This window comes from Gossypium hirsutum, chromosome D13 (assembly GCF_007990345.1).
Source record: "Gossypium hirsutum isolate 1008001.06 chromosome D13, Gossypium_hirsutum_v2.1, whole genome shotgun sequence".
NCBI classification, from domain to species: Eukaryota; Viridiplantae; Streptophyta; class Magnoliopsida; order Malvales; family Malvaceae; genus Gossypium; species Gossypium hirsutum.
In genome coordinates this window covers 62,137,562-62,154,007 of record NC_053449.1, presented here as the reverse complement: position 1 = coordinate 62,154,007, position 16,446 = coordinate 62,137,562, and the positions used below count along the sequence as shown (strand labels likewise).

Here is a 16,446-nt window from a genome sequence, read left to right as displayed (position 1 = left end):
AGTTGATTTAGTTATTCAATTTTTATTTTTTTTTCTTGTTGGGATTTTCCATTTCTATGATGAATTTGCAATGATTTTTTATTTTATTCATTTTCGATGGATTTTTGTTGTTGTTTGTGTGATTGAGGTTCAACTTTTGGTGGGTGGGAAAGGTTGATCTATGGATGGTAAAAGTTGGTTAAAGTTATATTATATTAAAAAGTAAATTAGTTATTTTTATTACAAATTTTATTCATTTTTATTGTTAAAAATTGAAATAGTTGGTAGATTAATACCGTTACACATGATGTATCATGTGTATCTCATTATGATTTATAGGGATTGATTTTTAGTAGTAGAAATGAATGAAATTTTTAAAAACGGGTCAGTTTGCTCTTTATTTGAACGTATAGAGATTTATTTATCTATTTTTTGAGTAGTGGGGACAAAATGCAATATGACTCTTACTACAAGAATGTCCATGACATTTTTACCGAAAATTGTGTTTGTCACTTGAAGAAGATGAATATGAAAAAAAAAGTTGATACTTTGAACGACAAAATTCAAGCGCAACATATAAAATTTATGCACGAATTTTTCTTCGAATATATTTCGGTTAATTAGTTAATTTGATTTCAGTGTAGTATTTATAATAACTTGTTTTTATCGGAAATATTGAAATAAAAAAATGTTTCATTTGATATGTTTCGTAAATATCAAAAAAGGGTTTTTATTTAGACAAGTTTTTTTAATTACTCAAAACCTCACTTTTATATAGGTTCAAGGTTTGAATCATAGGCAAACTGAGTCGTAGTTCAGTTGACATCAGCATTGCTGTTAATGTAAGAGGACGTGAGTTTGAGTGTGCTGAAATGCGTTATCTTCTAATTTAAGGGTTAGGGAGAGGCTATGAGTAGGTTTAGGCATCGTATCAAAAAACAAAGATCAATAATCGTTATGTTACACTCATATGAAAGAAAATAAAATAAAAAATCTTTTTTTTTCTCTTTTCATATTCATTAGTAAAATCATAAAATAACTTGGAAATTTAGTATAACACTTTTAAAAGAGGGGATTTTATTAGTTTGAGATTAACATTTACAATTTCTCACCTTAATTTTGATTTCAATTATATTGAAATAGCCCAAAATTATATATATATATATATACACATATATGTAACAGTAGCTTATGATTCAGTTGAAAATCAGTAGCTTATGTCTGCTTCAAAAATTGTACTCGTGAGGTTGGGTCTGCATCAAAGCTTGAATGAATATATTTTGTACTGTACTTATTTGTCCTAATGCAGCTTTGGTTTAATTCTAAGATTAAGGTCGTCAGACTTTTGAGAATTTATGTTCAGCGGTGGATTTTGGAATTAATTTTTAGTGTTTATAAAGAAATTTGGAGTTCAATAAGAATTTAAAAAAAAGTTTAATTAAAATTTTTATTTTAATTTAAAAAATTATTTAAATGCCGATTGATGCATCTTAACTCGGTTAACATTGATATTGTTGCTAGTGCAGGAGGACGTGGTTTAAGCGTGCTCAAATACATTTATTTTCCTATTTAAATATTCGGGTGGAATTATGAGTAGTTTTTAAGTATTATATCATAAAAAAATATTTAAATCTGAACAATGTTATGAATTTATTTATGTTGGTGGAAACAAAATGCGACAGAAAAGCTAACATAAATGTTATGTGCTGAATTCTTATTTCATTTCGTTCTTATCTTATCTTTATTTTGTTTATATATATATTTTTAATTTATCCATCTTTCCTAAATGAGTCGGAATGAAATCAATATTTCATGTTTGGTTTTGAATTAAAAAAGCTAAAAATAACGAATCAACATTGGATATGTATATATATTTATATTAGGTCATTGCTTAACCGATATACTGATCACTAAAACATTAACAATTTAACACTATTGGCTTGTCAATTCGCATAGCAGTTATACATCGTTCTAGCAAGCATTATTTGTCACTTTTTTTATTTTTCGAGGAAACATAAGAAAAGGTGATCAAGTACAATTGACTCAATGGAAATTCTTTCAAAAATAAATTTATTGGAAACTTTCTAAATATGCCACCAAAGATAAGCAACTAGATTTTTTTTAACAACCTTATTATAAGTTCTAATCATATCAACTTTTTTTGATACAATGTTTAAAACTACCCATAGCTCCTCTCCAACTCATAAATAGGAGGATAATGTGCTTCAGCGTACTCAAACCACGTCTTCCTGTATTGGCAATAAGAGTCATATACCAATCGAGCTAAAACTAAATTTTTAGAGCAAAAGGAACCAAAAGATGAGAAAGGTATAGTGATGCTATCCCACCATTCTTTGAGGCTTAAGAATCCCACATTCCGAGGGAAATAGCTGAAGCACGATGCACACTATGTAGCTCATACGAAAGGGCAGAAGAAAAGAACATGCTTAATAGATTCCATCTCCTCTTTGCCTGATAAGCAATTGGTAGTGTTGAAATTCTCTGATAAGTAGTTCAACTTAGTGCTATCATTTGTTGAATTCTATGCCTCTTGGACCACTGGGTCACTTTCATTGTTCACAAGCCATTCTGACTCAAAATTTGTTTTCTTTTTGCCTCCAGTCCTTCTCATATCAATGAGCATTTTGATAATATGGCAGTGGTCCGAGGCTAATGCCACCTTGTAAATTCAATGAGCATTTTGAAAGCTTTTGCTCCACTCAATAGTGCATTAGACTACCATCCTCAGTTTTCATATTATGGTCTTCTACACGAAAACTTCGCCCTTTCTATTTATGTCTGGATCAGACATAAATTGTTGATGAAAGCATTGACGAATTCAATTTGTCTTCAGTCTTCATATTTCTTCTATTGAGAGCATATGGCATTAAAGTCTCCAATACCACACCAATTGTGCTTATCCCTAGCTTCTAGGTTATCCATTCCCTCACTTCCTTCCATCCTTCTTTATAGGTATTTTCGTACACAGACGAGAAATGCCAAGGAATATGCATAAAATCATCAATGATTTGATTGTCAATTAATAAGTGAGAACTCTCTTTATGGAAATAAAAATTGACATTTGTATATTTCGATGAATAATCGTTTTGCCCATTTTAATAATTTATCAAATATGATAAAATTATTACACTTAGGAAAACTTAATAACATTGATGGAGAAAAGCCTTGACTTAAATTGGGTTGAATAGTATGATTTTTTCGAGTTTTCATCAAGTTAAGTGATTTTCGATTCTGATCAATTCTTTTCGGTTGACACATTTTCTAGTTTTATTACTAATTTAAAATCTTCAATCACTCAAAACTTGGGTTATATTTGATAAATTATTGAAAAAGTTTCAGTGATTTTTTTATTGGGACAAATCTCAAAATGATACATGAACTTTGATTGAATGTGCAATTAGATACATGAACTTTGATTTGGTGCAATTGTGCACATGAAACTTTGATTGTGGTTCAAATATATACATGAAACTTTAATGTTGATTCAATTATACTCATTTTAAAAAAATAAATACATTAAATTATTTTTATATTGGATAAATATAATTATTTGTGTATGAAATATATAAACATAAAATGATGCTATACCAATAATTGTGTCAATAATTTATAAGAATTGAATCAAGTAAAAACTTTCATATATAAAATTACACATTAAACCAAAATTCATGTATAGTTTTAAAAATTTTCCATTTGTTACTAATGTAATAGGAAAAATATATTAACCATTTATGTTGTCATAGTAAACCAAAATAATATATATCATAAAATTATCATTTAAAGCTTTTAAAATTAAAATTAAAAATTATCAAACAACACTTTATTTTTAGTAAAATCCCAAAATCAATTTGACAATTAGAAATAACAATCATAAAAACATCTAATAGATTGGAAACATAGGTAAAAGGAAGCTATAATTAATACATTCATCAATGTATAAAATTCATAAAAAAAAAAATTTAAACATCTAAACATTTGCACCTACATTACCTATCCAATTGAACCCATATTGGATTGGGCCTGCAGGAAAATTTATCTTCTTTGGCCCAGTTTGGTTATGTAGGAAGAATTATTTATGAATATATAAAAACAATTATATAATCTATTGTTATAAAAATGCAGTTTTATTGTCGATTGCATCTTAGCTCGATTGGTATAGGTATTGTTGTTAATGCATAGATATATGAGTTCAAGTGTGTTGAAGCGCATTATACTCTTATTTTTGAATTGGGGGGCTATGCTTAATTTTAAGCATTGTATATGAGAAATACGTCCCAGATTTTCTTTTTCAAGCATGGAAACTCCAGGAACAGAACAGAAGTAGTAAGATGTATTTTCATAATAAAGTAAAATATGTCAATTTTTTTCCCAAAATCATCTAATACAAAATAAATCTTCGACAGGAGGTTGATCGGTTAATTCAATAAAAAATGGATGATAGAATTAGACATGTAAATCTGATAAGAAAACTTTTTGAGATTGGAATTAAGTTAAGTACTTTTATAATAGTTGAAATATAAATTCATCATTGTATTATATATATTTTTTAATTTTTTAAAGAGATACATTGAAATTTTATCATTTTTAGGAGAAAATGCAATTTGACCATTTATTAATTTATAATTTTATAAAATTTATAGGTTAAATAATGCTACATTCCCAATGCCCTGCCAGCCCCAGTTGGATGGGTTAAATTAGGTCCAATTGATTCAAGTTTTAATATTTTGGGGTTATTTTAGGTAATTACTTAGAGTTTGGATGGTTTCGAATTTTTATCAAATTTGAATTTGAGTCAATTTGGGTTTTGAAGTTGTTTCATGTTTAACATTGGGAAGGAGTCATTTTGTATTACTTATTTATATATTTTCGGGTTTGGATAGTTTTTTAATTTTGCTTCAACATAGTTGAAGTGTTGATTTTTTGTTGTTGTTGCTAAATGTTCAAATTTGGGTCAAATCTAACTCACATAATAGTCAAAGTTTTTAAAATAGTCAAATAAGACTAAGCTTTTCCAAATGTGCTCAACTAGGTGGTTAAACATTTTAAAAAAAGTACTAAAATAGGGGTCAAATCTTTCAAAATTATCGATTAATGACTAAACTTTTTTAAAATTACTCAAATAAAGGTCTAATCTTTCAAAATTATCAAATAAGTGGCAGACCTTTTCAATTGTTGTATATTATGTTTTAAACTATGTTTTTATTTTTATTCTTTTAAGTAATATCTGACATAGCTATCATGTGTTTAATTTTAAACACGTTAGCACTCACCTAATTTTGTACTAATAGCTTAGGGTGGAATGCATGAAAGAATTCCTAAAATATTTGACCCTTATGTTAACAATCCCTAAAAAGATTTTGCACTAATTTAAACATTTAACTTTTTTTAATATTTAACTATATTAAATTTTTTTTATACAATACAAGTTCAAACTCACACATCTACACACTACACTACCACATAAACAAACCTACTATTTGAGCCTTAGTATAATGTATAGATGAACTCGAAACACTTCAATCAATGGATCTATAATTTGAGTTCAATTCATATTAAAACTTGAATGATCAACCATTAAGAAAATATCATGAAATTTTATTGTCCATTAATTAACTTTTGCTATTCATTTAAAAAAAAAACTCCTAGATGTTCAACCTTTTTAACCTAAATCTCTACTCTGTCGGCGGTGGCGTCGGCCTTTAGGCTAGTTACTGATCATGACTCTTTCATCATTTTTTTCGTGATTTTTATTTATTTTTTGTCCCAGTCTATATTATTGTAGCCTAGTAATGTTCTGTCGTAAATATGAGATTTGACAACGTAAGGGCGTCGCCAGATCTATTAGGAACCATTCTCGAAGGGTCTTATCATGATAAATTATGGTGATGGTGATAGATTTGAAATGATTATGAGGATAAGTCGTTTAAGACTTGACATTTTGTGCATTATTGACACAATGGGTCTCTTGGAGCTTTTGGCAGTTGTCTTTTGGTTGATCGGTGTTTATTGTAAGGTTGGATGGCGGAGTTAGGATGTAAATTTCAACAATTTGATACTTATCTGATTTATTTTCGAATGATTCTAGTATTGCATTTATTGTTAGTTTGTCTATTTCTCTTTACTTTTTTTGAGATTATTTTAGAAACATAACATTTGTGTATTAATTTATAATGATTTATTTATTGTTGATATCTTTATTTTTTTTCCGTTGAATTAATAGTAATTTCTTTTAAAAAAACGACACGAGTCATAGGATGGAATTAATTGAGGGCACAGTAGACAATGAAGTGAAAAGACCCCTGAAATAAATTTCCCCTCACTTGGGTCATATATAGGATGAATTAACATATTTATAGGGTCCAATATTCGAATTTATAATGAAAAAAAGTAAAAAACAAATATTAAAAAATATACCTTATTAAAAACTGTTAAAAATATTTAATAAAAGCAAAAATTATTTCAAATTTTCAATAGTTAATTTAATTTTTAATATTTAGACAGTCAGCTATTAGTTATATTATATTTTTAAAGTTTAAATATCGTGGAAGAATTTTGTAATATTTTAAGCTAATTTTAAAGGACATTAGTTTAGAACTATTCTGGCAAGTTGGAATCTAAAATTCCCAAAAATAGGAAAATTACAATAATGAATTAATTATAATAATTTTTAATCCAAAAAGGTTTGGCTGCTCACCAAAATAGATTAGATACAGTAGCGTTGGACAAAAAATAAGCTAAACGCATCCTATCGTCCATCTAAACCCACCTTTAATACTCTAAACCATGGGCACAGCTGAAATTTGAAACAAAAATAATAGATGAAAACCAGAAAAAATAAAACAATTGGGGTTTATTCATAAATACTAAAGAAATGAAGCCCCACAATAGAAAAAGCAATAGAATTGTATTTTTCTACTCAATTTACTAATTAACCCATACTAACCTCACCTAACTCACAGCTTTCTGGAATAAAATTAAGGAAAATTATTAAGGTTATATTGGTCATTTGAATTGAAGTACTGCCACGAAATCAGTCTCATTTTGAAAATTAAATAAATTGAAAGGGCTTTTCGTGTAAATTCAAGTAACAAAGCATTATGATATCTGCAACAGCAACCCCAAATCCACCCAAAGCTACAGAAAAGAAAGAAAATAAATTCACATACACCAAAAAAAAAAAGAAAAAAAAAGAAAAAGAAAAAAAAAGCTCTCAAAAATTAATAAACGTTTTTGGGATTGCAGGTATCTTTCCCTTTCTTTATTCTTTTTATTTTCTTTTTTTATTAAAAAATCCATAAATATAATAATTTCTGATATTGCTAAAATTAGAGAGGTTCTGTCTGTTTATCTTCTATTATTCTCTACATAGATTCTTCTCTTTCTACTACTGTAATAAGTTTTTCTTCTTTGGGTTTTTAAAAGTTTTTATTTTTAATTTTTAAAAAACAATGTTACAATGAGTTAATATTTTTATTTTTCTGGGTAGCTTTAGAAACTTGAAGTGAAGCTGTTTCAGACAAGTTACCTAGGAATCTGGAGCTGTTCTTTAGTGTTTTTGGTCTGTTGTTGGATTCAACAAGATGTCTCAAACCAACTGGGAAGCTGATAAAATGTAAGTCTTTTCTTTTTTTCCCTTCTTGTTAAAGTTAACTTTGTTTTGGGTTTTAAATCTTTATTATTATATTTATTACAATTTCTTTAGCTCTTTAATGTGGTTTTTGATGTTTTCCCTTTCTTTTTTGGTTTTATTTGAGTTCTGGGTATGTAAGCTTTTTCTGGGTTTTTGTTTGTTCATTTTGATGTCTTTAAAGATTTCAATTTTAGTTCTTTGAAAGCTTGGTTTTTTTAGGGTTTTGTTTGTTGTGGAACTTCAAGTTACTGTTCTTCTGTTTTGCATTATTATTTTTATGTAAAATGATAAATTTGATTTAGGGTTTTGTTGTTTATCAGATTTTCGTTGTATAAAGCTTATAATTTTATTTGCTTATGGAGTTATTAGTTATGCTTGTAAGTTCTGATTTTGCTCTTATAAGCATACTGTATGGCCATGTATTTTGTCAACAACAGGTTAGATGTGTATATCCATGATTATTTAGTAAAGAGGGATTTAAAGGCTTCAGCTCAGGCTTTTCAAGCTGAAGGGAAAGTATCATCAGATCCTGTAGGTAAGCAACTAAATGGGTTCGGGAATTATGTTAAAGCCAAAGATCTGTTCTTTTATATTAGATTGTTTAGTACTTTCATTGATGCTGGTGCTGAACTTGGTATCCAGCTATCGATGCACCTGGAGGTTTTCTCTTTGAATGGTGGTCTGTTTTTTGGGATATATTCATTGCCAGGACTAATGAGAAGCATTCAGAGGTTGCTGCATCTTATATTGAGGTTGGTTTTGATTTTATTTTTCTATTTTGAACTGTTAATTTGTTTCGAGTTTGTACTAGCCATGGATAACCTACCATCAACATTTTATTTTTTGTTTAATTTGTCGCGGATTGTTTTCTGTACTTGGAAATTGGAGTCCTCTCCTGAAAGCATATTGCATGATGAGCTTGTATCAAATGCTCTATGGGAACTGGTAGTAAAAGTACCATTGAGTCCCCCATACTAGGATTCAGATTGCATTTTGCCCCCTTAACTCAAAAAATGGGCAAATTAGTCATTGTATGTTAGATCAGAGAACAAACTGGTCATTTATGTTAAAAATTTCATCCATTTCTACTGTTAAAAATTGGTTTGGCTGACAAAATAACCAGATAGTTACACTTGGTGTGTTATGTGTACCTTATGCTGGCGAACAAGGACCAGTTTTTAACAGTAAAAAAAGATGAAATTTTTAACAAAAGGATTAGTTTGCTCTTTGATCTAATATACAGGGATTAATTTGCCTATTTTTTGAGTAGAGGGGGCAAATTGCAATCTGACTCCTAGTACAAGGGCCTCCATGGTACTTTTACTGGGAACTGGCTAACTAAGGGTATTTTTATTATTGAAAGAAGGGAAGCAATCGAAGGCAGGAGAAGTGTTCCCTGTTGTATTTTGTTAAGAATGTTTATTATAGAGTAGATTACGAAATTTTCTTGTCTTCCAAATGATTTCTTCTTAACATATGTGATGTATATGGTGCATTGATGTTGCAGACTCAATTGATTAAAGCACGGGAGCAGCAGCAACAGCAGCAGCAACCTCAACAGCCTCAACATCAACAGCAACAGCAGCAGCAACAACTGCAGATGCAACAGCTTTTATTGCAGAGGCATGCCCAACAACAACAACAGCAGCAACAACAGCAGCAACAACAGCAGCAGCAACAGCAGCAGCAACAGCAACAGCAACAGCAGCAACAGCAACAGCAACAGCAACAGCAACAGCAACAACAACAACAACAGCAACAGCAACAACAGCAGCAACAACAGCAACAGCAGCAGCAGCCACCACAGCAGTCCCAGCAGGCACAACAGCCTCAGCAACGAAGGGACGGGTCTCATCTCCTAAATGGCAATACAAATGGACTTGTTGGAAATGACTCTCTCATACGTCAGCCTGCTGGAACTGCTAATGCCATGGCGACTAAGATGTATGAGGAAAGACTAAAATTGCCACATCAAAGGGATTCTTTGGATGATGCAGCTATGAAGGTTGGTTGATCATTTTTGATTTCTTAGAAATGTTTTCTTCTTTTAGTTGATCATTTTAGGAGTTCCTTACAGCAAAGGTATGGTGACAATGTCGGCCAGCTCTTGGATCCAAATCATGCCTCGATATTGAAGCCTGCAGCTGCAACTGGTCCGACTTCCGGGTGATTTATTTTACTTTCCCTTTATTACACAAAGAAGAGTCTTTGAATGCAAATGTTTCTGAAGTGAAACCTAGACAAAATTTTCAGCAGTGTTAAGTAAGATAATTCGGTTAAATGCTGCAGAAGGTTTACAACAAAATTTTCACAGTAATTCCCTTGTGTCTTGTGGTCTATCTGCTCTAACATGAACTTGAGCCACTGAATGCCACTGAAACCTCCTTTTTCATCTAAAATAGTGTCATGCATTTAGGGTTTATTCAAGCATCCAAGACTAAGTTGTTTTCTGCGATAAACTTATTTGGATTCATGTATATTTTAGGCAAGTATTGCATGGTACAGCTGGTGGAATGTCTCCGCAAGTTCAAGCTCGGAGTCAGCAATTGCCAGGAACAACACCGGTAGGGTCACCTTAAATGGATCTCTTTCATGTTTCTTCCCTTTGTCATGTTCTGAAATTTTATCTGGAAGCAGGATATAAAGAGTGAGATGAATCCAGTATTGAATCCTAGAGCTGCTGGTCCCGATGGATCTTTAATGGGAATTCCAGGTAAGTTTCTCTTTAACAGGTTTTTCTGTTTAAATTGCATCTTTCCTTTGAAAATGGCACACTAATGATAGCACGTGCTTGTCCTTGTGATTGACTCGGGTCATTTTACTTATTTATTTGGAATCTAAGTTCATATTACTTGTATATTTGGAATCTAAATAATGTGATTTCATGTTTCTCAGGGTCAAATCAAGGTGGTAATAATTTAACTTTGAAAGGATGGCCATTAACAGTAAGTTTTATCTTTTTATTGGAATGTTTTTATTCATACATGTATTAGTGAACTGTAAATTTTATTTTTCATCTTATGTTTCCTTTGAATGGTTTTCGTTTGATCTGTTTTTAGGGACTGGACCAACTGCGCGGTGGGATCCTTCAGCCGCAAAAGTCTTTTATGCAAGCTCCTCAGCCCTTTCATCAACTTCAGATGTTGACACCACAGCACCAGCAGCAACTCATGCTTGCTCAGCAGAATCTGACATCACCATCTGGCAGTGATGATAATAGAAGATTGAGAATGCTATTGAATAATAATCGGACCATGGGCCTCGGAAAGGATGGCCTTTCTAATTCTGTTGGTGATGTGGTTCCAAATGTATCACCTTTGCAGGCTGGCAGTCCTCTCATGCCTCGGGGAGATACAGAAATGCTAATGAAGGTATTACTGTCCCTATGAAGTGTGCTTTTACCTCGCTTTATTCCTTGGTATCTTTCTGTTTCTTATATATTTCATTTGCTTTGTAGTTAAAATTAGCTCAGTTGCATCAACAGCAGCAGCAACTGCAACAGCAACAGCAACAGAACAGTAACTCACAGCAACAACAGCTTCAGCAGCATGCACTTTCGAATCAACAGTCACAGAGTTCTAATCCAAGTTTACATCAACAAGATAAAGTTGGTGGAGGTGGAAGTGTCACTGTGGATGGGAGTATGTCAAACTCATTTCGAGGGAATGATCAGGTCTGCCCTTTTCTGGTTATATGTAATTCAACTTGCCAATATCATTCCTGTTTGAGGGTTGTATCTGCTTCCATGTGACACCCTTTGCACATGGTGCTATGGTGTTTAGCTTGAAAACTTATTTCTTTTTCCCGGTCAAGTGATTTTGGTTGTAATTGTAGGCTATTTTGCTGCCACATGTATGCGAATGGTCATGTAAAGCTTTTTAGTTCCGATTCTTAGCTTTATAACATATATGGTTAGGTTTCTAACATGATTTCCTTAAATTCATTTTAAGGTTTCAAAAAACCAGAATGGAAGAAAGAGAAAACAGCCAGTGTCTTCTTCAGGCCCTGCCAATAGCTCTGGGACAGCAAACACAGCTGGACCTTCGCCTAGTTCTGCACCTTCAACGCCATCAACACACACTCCTGGAGATGTGATTTCAATGCCTGCGATGCCTCATAGTGGCAGTTCTTCCAAGCCTTTGATGATGTTTGGTGCTGAGGGTGCTGGTACACTTGCATCACCTTCAAATCAATTGGTGAGTCTATTAGTTTTTTTCCCATGTTTGTGGAGGAATTAAAAATTCCTTGCATAAATTCTCATGGGAATTCCATTTTGGCAGTGGGATGATAAAGATCTTGAATTGCAGGCTGAAATGGATCGATTTGTGGAGGATGGATCTCTTGATGATAATGTTGAGTCTTTTTTATCCCATGATGATACGGATCCTAGAGATGCTGTTGGCCGATGTATGGATGTAACTAAAGGTGTATAAATATTACTTGTATGGTTGTTATGATTTGATAAAGTCTACTGTTGTCGGGAATCTATTGTAGCTTACTTTTTCAAACATTGTAGTTTCACTCTATTGGCTTTTTTCACATCCCCAGTTATTCTTGGATACAATATGATAATGTGCTAATTCCTTTGTCAAACGGTTATGGCAAATGATACGTTCGTATATCTCATTAAACTTTTGTACATTTTGGTGTTATTCTCTCTAATTATTATTATTTTAGATGTTGCTTATTGCTACTAATTCATGACCTTGCTTCATTGTTTATATATCAAAATGCCAATTGAATTTGGCCCAAGAAATTGTGCAATTGTAAGGGCGCGATCATCTATCCTGTACGCATGTCATATTCAATTGTTATGTAACTACATAATGTAAATGGATTACCTTTGATGCTTTTATACCGGAAATGGACTAGTTTTACAGTGTACCAAATTTGCATTTGACTTCAGGTTTCACATTTATGGAAGTAAATTCTGTTCGAGCAAGCAGTAGCAAAGTTACTTGCTGCCATTTCTCGTCAGACGGAAAGTTACTAGCTACTGGTGGCCATGATAAAAAGGTGAGTTATAAGAGGGGAACAGAAAATTTTCATTCTTTTGAAATTTTAGATTCTAGTGCAATCATTTGCATTTTTTTTGCAACGCAGGCTGTATTATGGTACACGGACACTTTGAAGCCGAAGTCTACGCTTGAAGAACATTCATGTTTGATTACTGATGTTCGTTTCAGTCCAAGCATGTCACGCCTTGCAACATCTTCATTTGACAAAACTGTCAGAGTTTGGGATGCCGACAGTGTTAGTGGACATTTCCTTTCAATTTTAGTCCTGGTTATTTTCATGCTATTGTCATTTAATCTGCATTGACATATGCTATTGTCATCAAAATACATTTAGGCGTTTTGCTGAATCCTTATGCATGTACCATAACAGTGATCGAAAGGGTACTGGTTTGGTTTCTGCATTTTTCTTTGTCATGCTTGCTTTTTAAGTCTTTCTGTACTGTTTGATGGATCTGTTCTTTCAATTTTTCTGCAGCCTGGTTATTCGCTTCGTACATTTATGGGACATTCTGGTAACGTTATGTCACTTGACTTCCATCCAACTAAGGATGATCTTATCTGCTCTTGTGATGGTGATGGTGAAATACGATACTGGAGTATCAACAACGGGAACTGTGCAAGAGCTTTCAAGGTATGATCTTGCTTTGGATTTCCTTGCAATTGAAATCTATATCGAACTCAGGCATCTCTCTGAGGTTGATGCACAGCTATTGAGATTGTTTCCTTTGTGTGGATCAGGGTGGTACGGCCCCTGGTACAGCCCAATTGAGATTTCAACCTCGCCTCGGAAAATATCTTGCAGCAGCTGCTGAGAATGTTGTATCTATACTGGACACCGAGACTCAAACTTGCTGGCACTCTTTACAGGTGAATTAGTCTACATGGGTTATAAACTATATAAAAGAAATCCGAAGGAACTAGCTGACTCAACCGGGCATTCCAATGGTTACTACAAAAATATTTTTGGACTAGCCAATTATAGCCATGGTTATTCGAACTGTAGTGTTTGGTTTGGTTTTAATTCAGGTTTTATTATATTACGACTAGATTGGCGGAGTTTGTAAACTTCTTATTAAGATAACCAAATAAGGCTAGCCGAACCGATGTTTGTTTTCTGGTGACTTGATTAGTCAAGTGAAAAGATCCAACAATAGTGATCTCATTTATACGTATTTTAAGCATTTTCCTCCATTGTAACATGACTGACTTCGGTTTTGTTTCCGGATTTGTAATAGCAGGGACATACTAAACTGATCCATTCCGTATGCTGGGACCCTTCGGGTGAGCTTCTAGCATCCGTTAGTGAGGACTCTGTTCGAGTTTGGTCCTTTGCGTCAGGCAGTGAAGGGGAATGTGTTCACGAATTGAGCTGTAATGGCAACAAGTTCCACTCTTGTGTTTTCCATCCTTCGTTTCAATCACTGCTCGTTATTGGCTGTTACCAGGCGAGTAACTTTACTTTTAGTCTTGTATTTGCTGTTATATGTACTACCCTGTCAATGACATGCACCCTTTCCATGTTGGATTCAGTCTTTGGAGCTATGGAATATGTCGGAGAATAAGACCATGACATTGTCGGCTCATGAAGGACTCATTGCTGCATTGGCTGTATCACCAGTGACAAGGTTGGTTTCTTCCGCAAGTCATGACAAGTTCGTTAAACTGTGGAAGTGATTTGATCGCTTAGCTTGTGGCTGTTGTGGTTGCTCGATGTGTCCGTTTTCTGTGGTTTGTCTTGGCTCCCCGTGTAACCCTAGTAAAAACTAACCCTGCTGTTGTTGCGTGCATGTTTATGTAACCCTTGTATCTTTAACTCGGACATTCTTGCTGTTCATTCACCTTGTGTTTTTGATGTTTTGTTGGTACTTCTGTTTTGTTTTTGTTTTTTTCGAAGTCGGAGATGACTGTTCATGGATTCGATAAGGTGCACATTCCTTGAGCTTGAAGATTTGAAGCCGTGGATGGTAACATCTTTGATAGTTTTTGCGGAATTTTTGTTAATGAAATCAATGCATGCATGCATGTTCGAATTTGAGAGCTAATTAGTAGCAATAAAATACACTGACTTGAATCATTGAAATGGAAGAAAAAGGAAGACAATCTTATGAGTATAGGCTTTTAATAAGTCCGAAATCTTTTCTGGGGTCGCAAAATGTAGTTTTATTATTGTGACATTTTCAAGTTAAATTTGACTGAAAATACACAAATAAATAAATTAAAAATACCAAAAAATTCAAGATATTAATTTTTTTTGATCTTTTTTCAATATTTTAGAAACAATTCTTAATGTCATGAAAAAAAATCACACGATGGGTAAAGTAGAGAATTAAATTATTTTAGAATTAAGATTAAATTAATATAATTTATAAATATTGAGAGCTAAAGTTGTTATTATGCTAATTTTGATATTGAGTAAAAATGTTATGGAGGCCTCTGTATTAGGAGTTATTGTATTTTACTCCTTTTACTAAAAAATAAATAAATTAATCTCTGTATGTTAGTCAAAGAGTAAACTGGCCTTATTAACAATTCTATTTATTTTTGCTATTAAAAATTGATCATTGTAAAAAAATGAATACATGAGTTAAGAGCGTTAAAACGCATTATTTTTCTATTTATGGGTTAGGGAGAGAGTATGAATAATTTTAAGCATTAAAAAAAACCAACATTTTCTACACCAACTCAAGTCAAAACTTCATACTCACATTAGTCTTCCCTCTCTTCAACAATTTTTTCTCCCAAAATTCTCTTTTACGAACCCATTTTGAAAAAGAGATGAACAGTGTAAGCAGAAAAATTGGTAGTGAAAAATTTTTCAACAAGAAATTCAATTGTGAAGACAATTTTAATGCTCAGTCAATCAATCTTGTTTTGTTGGAATTTAATATATAAATAAAATTCTCATTCAATGCATTGAGTCAGAGAGACTGCCATACAATTATTCAAAACTTTGTTTCTTTATCTTATTTTTCAAGTAAAGGTTAAGGTACTTGTTATTTACATTAAATTCATCATCCAAAATAAAAATTCATCACTTTACCATTAAATAGTAACATAAATTAACGACAAAGGCGAAGCAAAATTTTTTTCGGGCCGGAATTAAATTATATATTTATACGATAATAATATGTAATTTCACTATTTTAATAGCCTTTATCTCTATAATTTTTAAAGGATTAAATCAAATTTTTATCATTTTAGGGCGAAAGTGAAATTTTACCATTACTAATTTAAAATTTTATAAATGATAAATGGGCTAAAAAGGAAAATTTTCATTTTAAAGGGGGGTCGAAGCCCTTGCCAGCCCCCTGGCTCTGCCCTTGATTAACGGTGCATTTCGACATTAGTCACTCTAAAATTAGGATAAACAACCCGTCAATCACTCTATATAGGGGTTGTTCATATTTTAGTCACACCAAATTTTTTCGAACAAATGCACCGTTAATCTTCCGTTACTATTTAATGACAGAGTGACTGATTTTATCAATTTCTTTTTCGGGTAACCAAGTTAATAAAAAGAATTGGGGTGACGAAAATAAGTTTGTTTGTTTATGAGTTGATTGCTTTGTTTATTATTATATGATACATCATATATTAAAGGCATAATGATAAATTAGCTCTCAATGTTTTTATCTTTTGTCAATTTGACTCTTAATCTTTTTTGAGTTAAATTTGATCTTTCAAAAAGTAGTCAAATCGTTTTTTAAATAGAAATGTTGATTAAAACATCGATTTTTTAATGATGTTGGCGGGGTGCTTAAGTGGCACTCCACGTATGCTTCATGCTGAACTAATACT

At 32.2% G+C, this 16,446-nt stretch overlaps 1 protein-coding gene across 11 annotated transcripts; it reads left to right on the top strand.

Annotated features, from left to right (window-relative positions):
• The first annotated feature begins 7,082 nt into the window (after positions 1-7,082).
• Positions 7,083-14,678, top strand: LOC107937190 (transcriptional corepressor LEUNIG). Of its 11 annotated transcripts, XM_016870043.2 has the most exons (20): positions 7,111-7,242; positions 7,487-7,612; positions 8,068-8,165; positions 8,273-8,382; positions 9,138-9,159; positions 9,400-9,635; positions 9,708-9,796; positions 10,116-10,194; positions 10,268-10,343; positions 10,526-10,575; positions 10,690-11,001; positions 11,088-11,303; positions 11,581-11,826; positions 11,911-12,055; positions 12,537-12,646; positions 12,734-12,883; positions 13,124-13,279; positions 13,387-13,515; positions 13,884-14,093; positions 14,179-14,678. In XM_016870043.2, exons 2-20 carry the CDS (start codon positions 7,581-7,583, stop codon positions 14,320-14,322), a joined length of 2,610 nt encoding a protein of 869 aa, XP_016725532.2. In that variant the 5' UTR covers positions 7,111-7,242; positions 7,487-7,580; the 3' UTR covers positions 14,323-14,678. The 11 variants fall into 11 exon arrangements, with proteins under 11 accessions (XP_016725528.2, XP_016725525.2, XP_016725532.2 ...); XM_016870039.2 differs by having other exon boundaries at positions 7,083-7,242; positions 9,138-9,635; positions 11,938-12,055; XM_016870036.2 differs by having other exon boundaries at positions 7,105-7,242; positions 7,493-7,612; positions 9,138-9,635.
• Positions 14,679-16,446: the final 1,768 nt, after the last annotated feature.

Excerpts from the sequence above, each read along its gene's own strand:
- LOC107937190 (XM_016870036.2), top strand. The coding sequence starts at position 7,581 with ATGTCTCAAACCAACTGGGAAGCTGATAAAAT. Across the intron at positions 10,576-10,689 it reads TGAAAGGATGGCCATTAACA|GGACTGGACCAACTGCGCGG; the intron begins GTAAGTTTTATC and ends ATCTGTTTTTAG. Across the intron at positions 13,280-13,386 it reads ACTGTGCAAGAGCTTTCAAG|GGTGGTACGGCCCCTGGTAC; the intron begins GTATGATCTTGC and ends TGTGTGGATCAG.